The sequence below is a fragment of the Poecilia reticulata genome, linkage group LG7 (genome assembly GCF_000633615.1).
Source record: "Poecilia reticulata strain Guanapo linkage group LG7, Guppy_female_1.0+MT, whole genome shotgun sequence".
Taxonomy (NCBI): domain Eukaryota; kingdom Metazoa; phylum Chordata; class Actinopteri; order Cyprinodontiformes; family Poeciliidae; genus Poecilia; species Poecilia reticulata.
In genome coordinates, this window is record NC_024337.1 from 4074430 (window position 1) to 4092924 (window position 18495).

At 39.1% G+C, this 18495-nt stretch overlaps 1 protein-coding gene across 3 annotated transcripts; it reads left to right on the plus strand.

The window, feature by feature from the left end:
• The first annotated feature begins 1463 nt into the window (after positions 1-1463).
• Positions 1464-16527, plus strand: ikbkg (inhibitor of nuclear factor kappa B kinase regulatory subunit gamma). 3 transcript variants are annotated; one of them, XM_008412880.1, is made up of 16 exons: positions 1464-1817; positions 2497-2515; positions 3543-3683; positions 4519-4784; positions 6742-6816; positions 7645-7830; positions 8211-8269; positions 8561-8608; positions 9050-9152; positions 12932-13047; positions 13123-13275; positions 13371-13443; positions 13518-13652; positions 14140-14276; positions 15072-15148; positions 15734-16527. In XM_008412880.1, the coding sequence occupies exons 3-16, from the start codon at positions 3545-3547 to the stop codon at positions 15910-15912; spliced, it is 1746 nt and encodes a 581-aa protein (XP_008411102.1). In that variant the 5' UTR covers positions 1464-1817; positions 2497-2515; positions 3543-3544; the 3' UTR covers positions 15913-16527. The 3 variants fall into 3 exon arrangements, with proteins under 3 accessions (XP_008411102.1, XP_008411101.1, XP_008411103.1); XM_008412879.1 differs by lacking the exon at positions 2497-2515; XM_008412881.2 differs by lacking the exons at positions 2497-2515; positions 8561-8608.
• The last annotated feature ends 1968 nt before the right edge of the window (positions 16528-18495 follow it).

Below are 18495 nucleotides of genomic sequence, written 5' to 3' on the forward strand. Positions count from 1 at the left end.
TGAGTTCCAGGTTTGAAAACAAAAAGTTTCACCCATACGAATAATCCAAAAGGTCAAAGGTCAAACAAAACWCAGGTCYATATCTTATTAATGTGACCTGTCTATTTTGATTCCAGAAGCAATAATTTCATAAAGTCAATCATGCAATTAGGTTACCAGATATACTCTTTGTAGAGCAAAGTTACCCTGCTACATGAAGGCAACCAGCCTCTGTCTATGCCTGAAATGCCTCAACAGGATGCAGAAAATTAATTGGAAAGTCTGAAGTTCCTCACCAACCCTGATCTCAGAATCCATTATGTCAAAGTGAAGTCATGAGTTATTTGAGTGAAAGTTCAATACAAGTACAAAGTCTTTCATTACGTTACTAAGTTGAATTCAAAGTAATGCAATTGTGACAGATGTCTGACTTGATTCCAAGTCTCATGTCTCCAGTCCACATCTTTGTTGTTTGCACTTCAGGATATAAATCTTGGCATTTTGTAGCAGCATGTTCACAAAAGAGTTCATAAGACATCTGTGTGACTCATTCAATGTGACACAAAACCTTTAGAGGTTTGCAAAGCTGGTTCATAACTGAAGCTATTACTTCCTGCATAACACTCAGCAGCCTTTCTGAATTGACAAGGAGCCTTTAACTTTCCAAGCTCAAACGGAGACCTGTGACGTCMGGGTGGCAACTTGGAAATTCCACCTTCAAGAACAAATACCTCAAACCACAAGCACAAACCTCAACCAGCTGCATCCAGAGCAAGGTTACAGTGACTGGAACATCATTTCCAGATTCAGGTTCTGGATTGTTGCAACAAACAAAACAAAACAAAAAAAAAAAAAACTATGTTGTGCCTCTAAACTGAAACAAATTAAGTGGGAAGAGGTACGCATTTTTTTCAGCATTATATTTTCTTTGATGCTTTCACATCACAAGAATTTCATTTACGAAGAACTACAGTTTAGTTTTCAGAATAACCAGACAGATTTGACTTCAACTATTTCTGAAACCGAAGTTAAGTGTTTCAGTTTCAAATGCATGAGAATCATAACCACTTTATTTTCATTTTCATCACTCAATTTCTTTTAAGCTTTCACTCTAATGACTAATGAGACAATATACCCTTAAAAACTTACAAATTATAGTACTATTTTTTCAAGTTTACTGAAGCACACACAAACGTGTCAGACCACACACACACACACACACACACACACACACACACACACCACACACACACACACACACACAGGCTTGTTTGGTCTGACAAGGGTCAGACCAAGCGCTTGTCAGAGGTTTGGGCTGTAGTCTGATATTTATATATATATGCATATAATTTTTTGACACGAATGCTTGTTATATTTACTAATGCCTTCTACCGCCTCTCTGGAAACTCTCAGAATGCTCTGTGGGTGACGTGTGACCTCAGCGTATTTGGATCCATAAACATCCTCTATGACTCAGAGCTAGTTGTACCTGACAGTCAACGCGCAGGGTAAAATACCTACACGTTCTCCAGCTAACAACACTCCGAATCGTCAGATTTCTTCAGTCAACCTTCAACGCACTCGGAATAAGTTACAAAACAGGACAAAATGACTCTCCGGAGATACTTAGGTCGTTGATTTAGGCCGGCGTTTATATTRGCTTAAAAGAACTTCTTACTTTGCCCTGCCGACAGTTTGCTACTTTAGCYTACCAAGCTAATTAGCTAGGTCTTAGCTGTCTGCTATTAGCCAGCTGTCTAAATAAACTGTGAAGGGCAGTTTCTTAGTGACAGCTTAGCTGTTTCTTTCCTCGTATCAAAACTAAAAGAGAAGAAAAGGTAAGATGTGGTTTGTGACTATAAATGCGCCTGGTTATATGTAAAAGTCTTTTGCATTTGACGTTAACGTTTAACGTTAGCCTAATATAACTGTCARACGTTTTGTTTATGTCCCTGGGTGATACCGTGTACGCTGAGGTGTGTTTTTATAATGCAGTTTTATTTATTTGAACGGTTTTTCCACATTATTTTGTGGCATGGGAGTTGGTTTCAGCCCAACAGAGGCACCTTGAGTGATGAGGTCATGTTTTTTCCCGCTCCTGTTCACCTGTAAGCAGGTTCAACTGCTCACACGGAAGGGACGTTTGGCATTTTCCCAAAGATCCTAACAATCTGAAACAGAGGCTCGCTTGATGGTTTTCTCCCACTAAAGGGATTTCTGTCAGATTTAAAATGAAAGTGAAAGTAAGACTCGGCCACCTTCATCTGCAGAAAACGTGCTCAGCCTCAGAAACCTATGAATAATGAATTGAATAGTTGTTGAGTGAGAGAACATATATTTTCCCTCAACGGCTATATTAATCGTGGGGGGGTTGTTGCATATTTATGGTAAATAAAATAAAAAAAAAATCAGATTAAATGGGACGCTTCAGTGAACACAAATCTTCTATTGTTGCTGCGGATTCTCTGAAATAACATGTACTCTGGAAGGTTCTAACTCGCATCCTTTGATCTACAGCAGCGTTCCCAAACTAGAGGTGGGAACTTCTTATCACTATAAGAATYTTGATTTATGATGATGAATTTCAGTTATTGATGGTAAATAAAATAGATGAAATTGTATGTATGCTCAGAAATGTTATTTTCGCTATTTTCTCTGCAGTTTGTTTTCTTGAGAGCATCAATAAATATCAGTGATTTCAAAAACATRATATATTAAATGCAGCGTCTTGCAGTCACATCCAAACAGTTACCTATAAAATGAGTAATAGTTTTTTTCTATCATAATCTTTGTTACTACAATAGTACTACAAAATACCGCAATAAAATCCTAAATCCATATCACCCCCCCATAACCCCAGTCCTTGTCTTGCATGTTTTAGATTTTTCCCCACTTCAGCACAACTGATTGGGCGATTGCATAATCTCCTCAGTTTGCTTCAAATTGCTACAGAAACCTGTTAATCACCCATTCATTTAAGCCAGGTATGCAGCAGCCTCTCTTCTGATTGGAGCAGCTTCTCCTCCTATTTACAAGTGGCTCTTGGAACTGATCCAGGTTATGAATCAGTTACTCGTATCCCAGGGATGTTTAATAATTTAGTTCAAAAGCAACCGGCTGATGCCTTTCATAATGTTGTGAACCAACTGACTCTGACTCTGAAGGCTCAGAATGGATTTTATATGAGGGCATCTGAGTAAAAGAAGGGTGAATACCAGCTCTAAACAAAACAAAACAAAACAAAAACAATCAGATTTGTTTGTTAAAAATGTGAAGACCTTTTTCTTCCACTTTACAATTTTGCACTACTTTATTATTGATCTATCGCAGTCTATGCAAAATGTGAAAAAGTTCCAGGAGTGTACTCTTTATAGCTGTTGGACGGTGTACGTGTTTCTCTAAATCATACATATACAGAGATTGCACTGAAAGTGAGTGAAACATCTTATAAGCAAATGAATTGAGGCGTTTGCACTTTGCCTTACCTGCACTTCTTCCACTGTAGTAATACTTTCCTAAGTTGTGGATATTTATCAGCCTGTCTTTTGCCTCTGCCTCTGTAGAGATGGTGCAGCCACAGCCGGACGGCCCCATGCAGTGGGACATGTCTGGAGAGGACAGCGGAGGGACCCTCAGGGTCCCACCAGAGCTCGCTGGCAATGAAGTGGTGACCAGACTGCTGGGCGACAACCAGCAGCTCCGAGGTATTGACTTACTAAAAAAAATAAAAAGAGTTTGTAAAAAAAGAAAAAAAAACTGATGATGAAAAAAGCAGTTTTCTGGGTCCAAGATATTTCCACGATTTGTCATGTCAGCTTCATCTTGTTCTCTTGTTCCCATCCATTCTTATAGTTTATGCTGCAACAGTTTTTTTTGGGTTTTTTTTGTGGATGTTGCCATTTTTTACAGTGTAATGCAAAGGAACAGCATTATACACTGTTCTTGTTGAGAAGTCAACAGTTGCCAAAAATTCCAGGCAGGAAAAGTGTGAAATCTTGTCATTCAACTCAATTAAAATTCAAAATGCTGTATTTATCCCGAAAGGGAAATTAAAAGCTGCTGTAACTCCTGTCATCCAGCTGTCCTTCAGTCGTTGTGGATGGCGGTTCTGTGGTTGGGGAGGATGTATGCAGTTAGTGTTACAATAAATCTAAAGCAGCCTCTGACAGAAGACTGGTGCTGTATAACAATCTCGTGAGATGCTAACAGCTCAATTTCCACACAAGAAAAGATGATGTTCCATACCAACAGCATCAGTTGTTAGCGAGCTCTGCTAATCCAGCTCATTTGCTTTTGCTGCTTCTCTTTAAGTCTCTGGCTGTATGGTGAGAAAGTTATAAAAGTTTGTAATTTGATAAATGCTTGGATGCAGCTAAAAATAAACAACCCAGTGAACTGAACCGGATCTGTCTCGAGCTCATTACGGTTCCATATCAAAGTCTTCTGATTATTAATAGTAGTAGAGTCAAAGGTGGCTTTTGTAATTGTTTGTGCCGGAAGAAGATGTAGACTGAACGCTGGTACTTGTCCGTCCCCCAGAGGCTCTGCGGAGGAGCAACCAGGCCCTGCGTCAGCGCTGCGAAGAGATGGAGGGATGGCAGCGGCGGACCAGGGAGGAGCGGGAATTCCTCAGCTGTCGTTTCCAGGAGGCCCGGGCGCTGGTGGAGAGGCTGGCGCAGGAGAACCACTCTTTGCAGAGCATGGTGAACGGACCAGGCTCATCGTCCAACCACAGCTACAGCTCGGCCCAGATGGAGGCGTCACCGGGGCTTCCTGCCCGGAACGGCCCGCTGGATGAGCCAAAGGTGGGTGTGCTGCAGACTTACGTCGCTCCACCTTCATCCTCCCACCATTCAGAGAGGCTGTCACACATAACAAGACTCTGGTTGTCTTATAACATTAAGAGGAAGCTTATTCTCAACTTGTTTTCTAAATGAAAAGAAATACTGCATTCTTTAAATATGCAAGATTTGGATTAATTTTCATCTATGGTGCCTGGAAAGCTGTTTATATGCGGTTCTTATGCTTCCCTTGGTGACTGCATATTGTTTTGTTATCAGTTGTGTTGCCATGATGAGAGATGGGTCACTTTATTGCTCACTGCTTATGTTCTTTAGCCTGACTAAATCGTCGCAGTCTGGATCTTCACAATCACAGCAATCGTCACTTTTATCTCTGTTGGAAGGTTGTTCAGCCAGTCAGATCTTAAAACTGATTTTCACCTTACCGACGTCTCTCACTTGTCCTTAGAAATCTGAAAATCAGCCCCGGTAGTTTGGAGGATGACTCACTAAATGTGTCATTCATATTCGAGATCACTGTGTCATGTGCAGTTAAAACAAGTTTGTGTTCTTATAACACCTGACGGTGTCCGAATGCACCATCAATGTCCCAATCTAATTTTATTCAAAAGCAATGAACCATACTCTGAAAAAATACAAACTTGTTTCAACTGCACATGACACAGTGATCTCAAATATGAATGAAATATTTACAGAGTGACTCTCCAAACTACAGTGGCTGATTTTCAGACCTCTGAGGAGGAAGATGAGATCGGTTTCACATGTAATTATGGGCAGATCACCCAATATTAATGAAGTCTGTTATGTTAATCTTTACAGTACTATAAGGTCTTCTGTATTGAGCTGCTGCCTTTTTACATGAATCACTGTGACTGTCACATGTAATCATCTCTCTTTGTTAAAGAGTAAACTTTAAGTTAACATTTGAACATTTGTGGAGTAATCATCAATCRCACCGGTTATGTTTTGTTTCCTTCTGGCTGCAGTTCGTATTTTTCTGATCCAGTAGTTCTAAAACAAAACGTTGCAGGAACTCGGCTGCAAAACTAGATTTTCCTGTGAGCTCTGTCATCTCTAGCCCTGTCCTGAATTCTTCATTTTGTGAAAACAAAAAAATATATATTTTAGTACGTTAACCCTATAATTTGCTTAAAAAGTCAATTGAAAAGTACTTGGACATAGTGATTTATTTATTTTTTATCACTAAATATAATAATAAAGAAATGTATTGCAATATGGAACTGCAATATGAAATCCTACCAATTATGCAAAGGGACCAGGGAATTACATTTATATCACTCGGTCTGTCACTATATAAAATTTTGCAGAACAATAATTTGTTCTAAAAATTACTACAATAAATGAAAAAAACTGTTGATTCTATTTTCATCTAATAAAATAATAATGGTACAATGATGAAGAAAGAAAACTAAGTAAAAAGAAAATTAAAAACCACAAACAACTGAAACAATAATTAAAAATGGATTATTGAATCTCTTCAAACAAAATTTCCTTTCAAAAAATATTAATCATCAGAATGGAAATTATTGAACTTATTTTAATTTATTGTGCAATTAATTGATTGCTTATATATCAGTTACAGCAAACCAATAGACACAAGAGCCCTATTTATTTCACATTACATTTAGAATTCAGTATGAAGAGTTTAGTATGTAGGTGTACTGGTGCAGAGTTATCAAATAAATGTGTAATTCAATACAGTTATGTCCGTAATTTAAAAAAAACAAAAGAAAGAAATGTTCAGCACTGTATTTCTACTGGATCGGTATCGGCTGATACTGAACCCCAGATATTGATATCGGTCTGAAAAAAAATGAATCGGTGCATCCCTAAACTCAGTCTAGAATTTTAGACACATGTACTGTAGAGTTATGAGTCTGAAGAAACTGAATTCTAGTTTTTTTTTTATCAAGTGGTGTTTTTATGTTTTGTCTTTCAGACTTTAGACCAGTGGGAGAGGAAAAGAGTTGAAGAAACGGAGCAGCAGACACAAACCACACCACATCGCAGCCTGGTAGAGTGTTTCTTTCGTTTGTTCCATTTCGCCTCACGTATCTCTTGTCGAAAATGTTCACATCGTTTTAAGGGAGAATCGTCAAATAAAAACCTATAAATCAGTTATAACAACTTTACAACATTTGTCTTCAAACACTTGTCACAAAGCGTCACACAAAAATAGTAATAAATCTTACAAAGAAAGAACCAGAAAATCAAATGAGCATTATAGATTTTATAATGTCATAATGAAAGGATCAACAAAGGCCATTTGGTCTGGACACAGACCAACATTAGGCAGTTTGTTTGTTTCTTAATTGGGAACTAATTAAGAAACAAACTGTGACTGATGTCACAGAAAGAGGTTAAGTCTCAATAACATTTTTTGTATGAAAAGTAGCCAAATACAGCAACAAAGTTGCTGAGTTGGTAAGACTTGTTGACTATTGACTATTGTTAACCTTGCACATGCAGACATGACCTTGTTTGTCTTATCAGTCAAACCTCTCACAGTAGAGCAAATTAGGACAGTGGATGGTTTGTAGACCTTTGTAGAGGTAGATAAGATCGCTTCACATTTAAGTATCGAGCAATCACTGATTTTGCAAAATTAAGGAAATTGTGGCTCATTTATCTGCGCACCCCTACTTTTTGGGCATCAATTGCTGAGATAACGCTAAGCTGCCAGCCAGGGGTGTACTGATTGCAGTTTTGTGACCAATCACAGATCTTTAAAAAGACTGATCTGCTAATTCCGATTTTAATAACATTTTCTCTGTCTCAAACGTCATTAAATATCGCAGCAAAGTCACTTGCTTCTATTACCATCGCATCTCTGTCTCTCCAGCCTGCAGAGGGTGCCAATGAGTTCCTGCAACTGCTGAAGAGCCACAAAGAAAAAACAGAGGAAGAGATGAGAGAGATGAGAAGGAAAAATGAAGAGTTAAAGAGGGAACGGGACGAGGGAAAAGAAGTGTTAGAGCGACAGCATCGATGCATTGAGCACCTGCGGGTTAAACTGTTCCATACACAGGTAGCACGCTATGCTAACTTCACTTCATGTCCACTAACATACAAGTAGACATAAAGTCGCATGTATGAATTTCAGATACAACCGTAAAACATAGAAAATAAAATAATTCTTATAAGTGGGTGAAATGGATTTAAAATTTGATCATGACATGTTGAGGTGTTATTGTGATGACGATGAAAATTATGATTTAGAATAAACTGTTCATTATTTTTTAGGCAACTGTATGGCTGTAACATCATAGCACCACAAACAATGTTTTTGAAAAACATTCCCAGCTGGTTCAGTCTTTAGTAATCTTTTTAGGAATTGTGTTTTTATTTATTTTTTTTATTTATTTTTATTTGTTTTGTGGCCTGAAGGATTGTTTTCATGTTTTGCAGACGAGCAGTAATGAGGAAGCTGTTCAGCTTCGCTCAGAGGCTCAGCACACCTCTGACTGGTAAAACTCAGTCCCACACACACACACACGCGCACGCACACACACACACACACACACACACACACACACACACACACACACACACACAGGTAGAAGATCATTTAAGCTAACGGTGCTAAACTAACTTTAAGCCAAAATCTTACCTTGGTTCTACTAAATGAACTCACACTGTACCCTGTTATAACTGCAGGTTATTCTGCTCTTCTAATTAAAGTTCTGTCCTTCCTCCTGCTTAACAAAACCTCTTCCTCTTCCTTATCTTCTTTTGCCTTGTTTGGTTTCTTTTGTCAGCTCTAGTCTGGCTAAACTCACAGAGCAGCTTCAGGCCACACAGGGCAGGTGAGCCTACAGCTTTGTGTGGCTTTTTGTTCCCTTTGCATGTGTCACTGCTTGCCTGTCTGTCTGTCTCCAAAATCTGAACTCATTTTGTTTCCTGTGGGTTTTACGAGTAGATCAGACGTGTTGCACTGTATTATTCATCCACTTTGGGGTTTTTTTTAATGCCATTCCAACAAACCACAAAGGATTTTTTTCCATGGTAACAAAGAAGATAATTCTTAATTATTTTCTGCATCTTTTAATTCAAAGATATTTTATTTGGAATTATTTTTTCAACAAAAAATGCATTGATTTCAGGAAAATTAGTGTTAAATGGAATAACTAATCAGCAATTTTACAAGTTTGTAACTTCATTGTTCAAAAATGACTAGTTTATGTCAAAAGTTGTGCCTATAGTAATGCATTTACCATAATTCTAATGTTAGTGCATTTCTGCTGTAGGTATCGGGAGCTGGAGGAGAAACTGGATTACCTGCAGAAGAGCTCTGCTCAACGGGACAGAACAGAAGCTTTGCTCAAACAAAAGGACAAGGATTGTGCCCAGGTCTGCTAGAAGGCTTTGCTAATTTTTTACTAAAACCATAGATTTATATTGGGTCATTTAATCTAAAGATTGCCAACTACAGCAGTCGGCAATCTTACAATACCCAGTATACAAGTCTCTGGAACTGCAGGGGATGGAAGAGCAACTCCACCCGTCTCATCGTTCTGCTCTGTGTTGAGCAGAACGAAATTTGGCCTCAAATTTCTTAAATTTTGGGAGATCAGCCAATACTTACTTGTGAATCTTATCTCCACAAAGGTCTGAAAATCATCCCTTGTCCCCTTTTGATGTGCAGGAAGAGAGGGCTGACTGGCCCACCAAGTGTCGTTAACAGTAGTCACCCCAGTTTTGTCAACTTGGCAACTTTTCAGACAAAAAAAAACTCTGTATTGGTCATACTCGGAATTGGCAGGTTAGGGTTTCTAAAGGTCGTCAATTCGTCAGAAAACTGATATCACTGCAACCTCTACTCATGTCGCCTCCATCTTGCCCTTTGGTGCTCATTCTTGACTAATCCAGGGTGTTTGTGCATCCTTAAAAAAGTCTCAATTTCATGTATTAAAATGAAGACCTTGAGATGTCTTAAATTCAATAGAGAATAAACAAATTGGCCTTAAATACATTTAGGTTTATTTCAGACCTTCAAAAGAACAAAACAATCGGATGGAAAGAAGTCAATGCAGAATCAGCAAAATGGATAACATAAATTAACAAATCTTCAAGACATCTCCTCTGCCTGTTATTCATCAGTTCCTGGTCTGAAAAGTCATTAGCCACATGTCTTAAATTTTGTTTTGGCAAGGCTATTTAAGCTTGTATATTCTATGTAGGTTTCTTTTTGTGATGGGACTTTACTGTTACGCAAAACTTGGAGTCATGTGCAGACATCTTTTATTATTATATTATTTGACTCAAGGTGGTTGCAGCTACCGGTAATAACCGCTTAAGCTAGCTTTTTCCGTAAGTGCAAATCTATTGGCAGTTGGCTGGATGATGTTTGTCTTGAGCGTTGACTTGCTTCTGTTGTCAACTCATACAATTGATTTGCAATTTTACTTTTGTACTTTTCTTTTGTGATACAGGTCTTAAATTTCATCCATACTGGTCCTAAAAAGTCTGACATTTGAGTTGGTGAAACCTGCAGAAACCCTCTAATCACTTCTTAGTCAAATTATTTCCACAACTATGTTTGTTTACCAAATTACATCCAAATCAATCAATCAATCAAATGTTATTTGTATAGCACATTTCAGCAGCAAGGCATTTCAAAGTGCTTTACATAATTAAAATAAAAACAGCATGTGACATTGAATAAACAGTGAGAAAGAGAGATTTTGGAAAAAAAAGATAAAAACATTAAAACCTGCACCCCTTTTAGGACTTCAGTTAAACGCCGTTTAACTGGGACTCTAACCCTCTGGGACTTTAGTCAAAAACACCGTTTGGCAAGGACTCCAACCTCTAGGTTTTTAGTTGAAACRCCGTCAACTGSGACTCTAAACCCCGTGGGACTTTAGTTAAACGTCGTTTAACTGGGACGTTTTCCGGGGGGCTTTACATCATTAAAACGTAAACAGTGAGAAAGAGAAATAAAAAGAAATTAATAAATAGATAAAAAGTAAAGATAACATTAAAAACATCAAAGACATCAAAATCTTGCACTCTAACCCTAAGCAACTCTAAACAGGTGGGTTTTAAGTTGAGACTTAAAGGCACCCAGTGTTTCAACTGTTTTACAGTTTTCTGGAAGTTTGTTCCAAATCTGAGGTGCAAAGAAACTGAATGCTGCTTCCCCTCGTTTGGTTCTGGTTCTGGGGATGCAGGGCAGACCAGAACCAGGAGATCTGAGGGGTCTAGACGGTTGSTACAGCAATAACAGATCTTTAATACATTGTGGTCTTAAACCGTTCAGTGATTTATAAACTAACAATAGTATTTTAAAGTATTCTTTGAGCTACAGGGAGCCAGTGTAGGGACTTTAAAACTGGTGTTATGTGCTCTTTCTTCCTGGTTTTAGTGAGAACCCGAGCAGCAGCGTTCTGGATCAGCTGCAGCTGTTTGATTGATTTATTAGTCAGACCTGTGAAGACGCTGTTGCAGTAATCAATGCGGCTAAAGATAAAYGCATGGATGAGTTTCTCTAGATCGTGCTGAGACATAAGTCCTCTAATCCTGGAGATGTTCTTCAGGTGATAGAAGGCCGACTTTGTGACTGTCTTAATGTGGCTCTGAAGGTTCAGGTCAGAGTTCATCACTACTCCCAGGTTTCGGGCTGATCGCTGGTTTTTAGTTGTAATAACTGAAGCTGTGAATTGATTCGGGTTCGCTCCTCTTTAGGTCCAAAGATAATAACTTAAGTTTTGTTTCGATTCAGCTGGAGAAAGTTTTGGCACATCCACACATTTATCTGTTCTAAGCATCTATTCAGTGATTGGATGGGTTCAGAGTCACCTGGTGACATCGTGATGTAGAGCTGTGTATCATCTGCATGGTTATGGTAGCTAATCCCATTTCCTGTTATAACCTGAGCCAGTGGGAGCATATAAATATTGAATAAGAGTGGTCCTAGGGGTACCCCACATGTGACCTTTGACCTTTCTGATGAGAAGATTCCGATTGAAACAAAGAAATCTCTGTTCTTTATGTAGGATTCAAACCAGTTGAGCACTGGACCGGAGAGTCCGACCCAACTCTCCAGTCGATTCAGTAAAATGTCGTGGTCAACAGTGTCGAAAGCTGCACTGAGGTCCAACAGAACCAGCACTGTGGTTCTCCMACAGTCTGTATTTATAWGGATRTYATTRAACACTTTGACTAGGCCGTCTCYGTGCTGTGVTGAGMWCRRAMACCAGACTGGAAGGAGTCAAAGYRRTTYRTTATTGTTAGGAAGTTATTTAATTGTTTAAAAACAGCTTTTTCAATAATTTTGCTGATGAATGGGAGGTCAGAGGTCGGCCTGTAATTCTGCAGTAGGGATTTGTCCAGATTGTTCCTTTTTATCAGTGGTTTGACAACTGCTGTTTTCAAAGCCTGGGGGAAAACACCTGAAGAGAGCGATGAGTTTACTATTTGGATCAGATCATTAGCAACAACAGGCAGGACTTTCTTAAAGAAATGTGTGGGTAGGACATCCTGACAGCAGGAACTGGAGCTTAATTGACTTATAATTTCTTCTAGGGTTTTATAATTTAGTAGTTGAAATTGGGTCATTTTCCTGCATTTGTTTTGTTTGGGCACAGCATTAGTACTGTCTTTGGAGTGGATGTGCAGATTAATCCTCTGATCTTTTGAATTTTCTCTGAAAAGAAACTGGAGAACTTGTTGCAGGCGGCATTAGATTGAAATTCAGGTGGCAAAGTCGTAGGGGGCTTTCTTAGCCTGTCAACAGTAGCAAATAAAGCTCGAGCATTGTTAATGGTTTTGTTTATGACATCTGCAAAGAAAGCCTCTCTTGCATGTTTTAGTGTTGTGTGATAGTTACGTAGTCTTTCTTTGTAGATGTCATAATAAACGTGCAGTTGAGTTTCACGCCATTTCCGTTCGGCCCTACGGCAGAGTTGTCTTGCAGATTGAACTGTTTGTGCATTTCTCCATGGAGATTTCTTTCTACCAGTCACAACTTTCACTTTAATGGGGGCAATGATATCTGAAAGTTTGCACTGAAAATCACCTACCAACTTATCTACGTCATTATAGCTTAATCACTCAATTCCTTCTTGCCTGCCTTTATCTGTGAGTGCATATTTGAAGCTTATTTTCTTCTATTTGCATGCCACCAGTTGGCCAAGGACTGTGAGGCTCTGAAAGCTCAGGCGACGTCGCTGTTGGGCGAACTGAACGAGAGGCAGATCCTCCTGCAGAAGAGCGACGACGAGCGCAAAATGCTGGAGGAGAAGTGAGTCGTCCCGTCGTAAAGGCGAGGTCGTGTCCGGTCCGTTTGTCACGAGCCGTTTGTCGTTTCTGCGTTTAGGCTGGTCAGCAAGGTGAAGGCCCTGCAGGCGGCGGAGCGGGAGCTGGAGCAGCAGAGGAAGCAGCATCATGTGGCCAATGACAAGTTGCTGCTGCAGGTGCAGAGCCTGGAGAGCGCGCTGAAGTCAGAGAGGCACGTGGTCACAGAGGAGAAGTGAGTTCAGCACACCGTTCCACTTGATCAAAATACTTAGAATGTTTGGAAAGACAAAGTGTGTTTTGAAATCCCTTTTGTTCTGCTCTTATCAGGAAAAAGCTGTCACAGTTGCAGCATGCCTACACATGTCTGTTCAGAGACTATGATTCCAAACTGAAGAGCGAGGTAAAAACACACTCGGACGCCTTCACCCTCACCGGCGTTGCTGTTCTAACGTCGGGCTCTGTATATCGCTGCAGGGAGGAGACCTTAGCAGCAAGCTAGAGGAGGCAGAGCGGGCRCTGGCCATCAAGCAGGACCTGATCGATAAACTAAAGGAGGAGGTGGAGCAGCAGAAAGGCTCGCTGGAAACTGTCCCTGTCCTCACAGCACAGGTAAAGTCCAAACCGATGCTCATGTCTTCGTAGTCTGTGGATTTCTGGCAATATCTGCTGATTTTAATCACGGCTCTCTCTCTGTCTGCTACACTTACAACATTTCAGCAGTTGGTCAGTTGTTCTACTAGAGGAAACGTAAAACTGGATTTGTTTTATGCAAATATTTGTATTTGTATTCTTCAACATTTGTAACAAGCTACAACAGCAGCTGTAGGATTGTCAGAAAAGATGAAGAGAGATGCTTTTCAGAGGCCATCCGTTAAAAAAATCATCAAGCCACATGAATCGGCAAGGAAGTGGAGATTCTCTAAATGAGAAGATCAAAGATTCTTTCACACTGTACAAGTTGGGAAAGAACATGTTCAGTTTAAAAAACAAAAGTTATGATAACGCATTTATCATCTTAAAAATGTAAACAGATTTTATTTGATTTTTTTGTAAAGCATAAACACATCACCTTGCTCCCTGTTTGCGTTTGTGCCAGGCTGAGATCTACAAGGCAGATTTTCTGGCAGAGCGAGAAGCAAGAGAGAAGCTGAACCAGAAGAAGGAGGAGCTGCAAGAACAGTTCACTCAGGCTCTGGCTGAGATGGAACGGTTGAAGCACGAGCTCACAGCACGGTAACCACACATTCATCAGGATCCGTGTTAATATTAATGTGCTGTATATTTGGACATGCTTCTCAGGAGGAGTGGAAATCTGTGGTGGTCACAACTCGGAGCAGAGCTGCTTATCAAATGCTACTTCAACTGCTTCGGCTTAAGTACAGGTGTTGTCAAACAAGCGAGGTTTTTTGGTACCGTCTGAGGCTGAAACCTCACGTGGAAAATCACCTCGGTCTGGATCTGCACAGAACCCAGCTTTGACAATACCACAGTCCAAGATGAAACAATTCCTACCTCAATAGCTCAGAATCTCAGTTTAAAAATGTTTTGAAAGAGTCAAACTTAGATTTCTATCTGTCTGGGAATTAAAACTTAGGTGGGTCTGCACTGTAAATGAAGAATCTTCAATTTAATTCAGTTTTGATTCTAAGTACTTTAATAATCCCAAAGGGAAATAATATACTGTAACTCGTACTGTAAATGTTTACCCAGTCTGTTGTTAGGAACGGTCTCCATAAGTTGCTGACTGAAGACACTCGGTTGAAGATTGCTCAAGGTTGTCAATTATGATCTTCAGTTCATGGACAGCATAATTTGTTTTTCATCTTCAGTTGTAATAAATCTCTATGGGTTCTTGCACTTCTTTGACGCGTCCATATTTGTAGTTACCTACATATGTGCCAAAAATTCAAAGTAAAATGGGAGTCCCCTATTGTCAAAACCAGATGTTTTTTTAGTATGCAGCAAAAATAAATTGATCTTTTTTCATTATTATTTATTCAAGGGTCTAACTAATCACCTCTGTTTCAGTGCACGTTTGGAGCAAATGAAGCTGAAACACATGGATGATTTTCCTGCACGGCCCACTCACATTCCCCCTCAGCAAGGTACAACACACACACACACACACACAGAATCCTACAGCTTTAAACAGCCTTGTACAGTCAGAGGGAATCCAGAGACTTTAGACATTAAGAAATAAAGAATTTTCAGAATGGGTTCTAATTGAATGCGTCTCAGTTAACATTTTGTGGGTAGTTTTCAACTTTTTGGACTATTTGAAGTGCAATAACATTTGTTACTGAACTTTTGTGGGAAAGGTTATATGCAGTAATTTCAACTTTTTCATAAGACAATTTTGTGGCAAAAAAAAGCTTTAAAAAATAAAGTTAATCTTAAACTGCAAGTTTTTTAAAAAAGGTGCAGTACAATTAGTGATGTTATGCTGCAACAATCTCAAAAAATCCCCAACATCCTGGAAGGACTTACTCTGAAAATCTTGATGTGTGCCAGTAGGTTGTGGTCAGCAGAGATCCTGTCCAGTCTGGAATTTTATTTTAGCATTTCCAGATTTGCACATGTGTGAAAAAGGAGTTTTGAGGAAAAAAAATTGTTTTTCTGACATTGTATGTTTAGGAACTCCTAAATGAATCTCAGCTGTGTTAAGATGTTCTTCTCTGCTGCAATGGTAGGGTTTCCTGGTGTTGGCTTCAACACTGTGCCACCGAACCGGAACCACGTTTTGGCACCGGTCATCGATCCTGCTGCAGCAGCAGCTGCAGATTTGCCTGATTTATGCTGTCCGAAGTGCAACTACCTGGCTCCAGATATGGACACACTGCAGATACACGTCATGGACTGTATACAGTAATGCAGTGGGCAAGTGTAGTTCAATGCACCACAATGCCAACACGCACACACACACGTAGTATATTTACTGGTCATCCAGAAAGTATTCACATCCCTTTGTTTCTAAAAAATTTTGCATGTTGCAGACCAACTCTAAAACCCACCTGGGTAAGGTTTTGTTTGTACTATTGCTAGACAACATGTTTTCAGACATATGTTAATAATTTTTTTAAATTACAAATAATAGTTACATAAGTATTCACATTCCTTCCTATGGCAGTCAGAACTGAGTGTCTAATTATTGGTGAGTTTTTTTTAACAAAATTGGAGTTCCCCTGTGCTCACTTCAGAAGATTGAACATGATTTGGAATGGAACACATTTGGCTACAGCACTAGTGGAACAAGTCGGCGTTGGGCCGGGAGGCGGGGCCAATCACCGGGCCCCTTACGTGCATCACCAGCGCTGCTGGAATCTGTTGAGTGAGGGTGGGGGAGTCATTTGTCTTTTGATTTTTACCCAGGAAGCACATCAGCTAAACTGTGAGAGTGAAACAGCCATTGGGACTGACTAGTATATATTCCATTGAGGGAAAGTAACTTTAACATTAAATACACCTTTCTCAAGAGGTGAGGGCGCACTTTCTCCATCTATAATCAGACATTTAAGCGACTTGAARCCATTCCTCCCTCCCTGGCACCTCCAGACCCGGGTCCCCATCCAGCCCCCCTTATAGCTGGATGGGGGCTACTGGGCTACAGAAACCAAGCAATAAACTCGGAGGAATTATCTGTAGATCTTTGGAACTGAATTGTGTCAAAGCAAAAAAAAAATAAAAAATAAATAAATAAAAAAACATTTGAAAAAGGATCATCACAGATCTTAAAGGAGAGTTCCCTTTGTTATTTGGAAATGGACGACATTTTACCCCCCAAAAAAACAAGTTTATAGAGACATGCTCAAGACAACTGGAGGTTGGAACTGCTGCCAAAATATCAAACAATAGGTGTGAAAACTTATGTTTCAGTTTATTTTGAAAAATTAACAAATATCTGTAAAAACTATTTTGTGTAGATTTATTTATTTATTTTTTTAAAAAGAGAGACCTGTACTCAGGTTGGTTTCAGTAGACATTCTGCGAAGGTAAGAAATGTGGGTAATAAAGAAGGGATGTGAATACTTTCAGGATCCATTGTACTTTCTGTGTCCAGCTCTGGAGAAATGTATTTGGTTATTGCACCTTATTTACTTTCTGTCATACAAGGAGAAATAAAAAGACCTAAGCCTGTTTTGGATCCTGAAGTAAAAACCCTAATATATTAGAATAAGGAGAAAGTATGTGGAGGCAAATAAAAGGTCATTTGCTAAATTAGAAGATTTTTTATTGTATTTCCTTTCCTGTTTCCTGGATTCGGTTTCTACTGACACCTCTCAGTCTTTCCTCATGTTTTTTTTTTCTGCCAACACCTGTCCTTTTGTTTCCTTTTACCCCTCCCTGTCATTTGCTGATACCACTTGCTGTTTTTTTTTTTTTTGTTACATGATTCAACTTTCCCCTTTCCGCCATTTTGTCTCTTGTGCAAATGAACAGTAAACATGTTATGAAGTACATGTGTATACTTTGACATCATCATCCAACATATCAGTATTCATTGGACCTAATACTTAAAAATGTGACAATTTTTTAAAAAGAAAATGCATGTAGATTTACCTGATGAGCTTTAAAAGGATAATGAATATTCAAATGTTTTGGTTGCAAAAGTAGCTTTTTGTATCAACTCAAAACATGTATTATGTAGTAGAGATGGATTTACTCTTGTTGGAAAGAAAAGTAGCCATTCTCTATGTTCTGTGCCTGTGTTTTGACTGTGCCGCTGCTTTTATCTCTGATGCTAAACCTGACCCTTAACCCGTCATAACTCCTGCTGTGCCCCTTATCCTGTCTTATCCTTTATCTTTTGACGCCTGCTATTTATCAGTATGAATGTAAGCACATTAAACGTAATTTTTTTTTCGTATTGTGAGGATATTCTTTGTAATTGTAATTTGTTGCAAGGATTCACGAAATAAATCATTTATTCAATTGTCTATGTGTTTTAGTGACAGTTTAATGAGCCACTCGGGAGAAACCATTAACGTTGATTCTGAGGGGTCGTAGAAGTCTGGTGTTTTACGTTTTCATTCAAAAATACTTTAGAAGTACCAAAGGTAAATTAAATAATTGGGAATGTTTTCCACATTGCATAACCAGCATTAAAATGTTTCTTTAAAATGCAACGAATTGAAGAAAAGGATGTCTCCGGACCCGCTGGACTGATGGTACAGCTTAACCGTCCTCTTCTGCGACACACGCGCTTCGATTTTTTTTTCCGGCTCAACCTGGAGGCAGAAATTCCTGTTTAATTTCAAAATAAAAGACCCTCTGCCTTGTTTTATTACCAACTCTACCTTTATTATAAAATTTGGCTATGATACAAGATAACGCGCAAATGTAGTTTACCACACTTAAAAGTTTTAAATACAACTGTGTTTTCTAACTTTTTATTTTAAAGTCTATGGTCTGTCAGGAAGTTAAACTGACTTTATTTTGGTAACGCGGGTCTCCT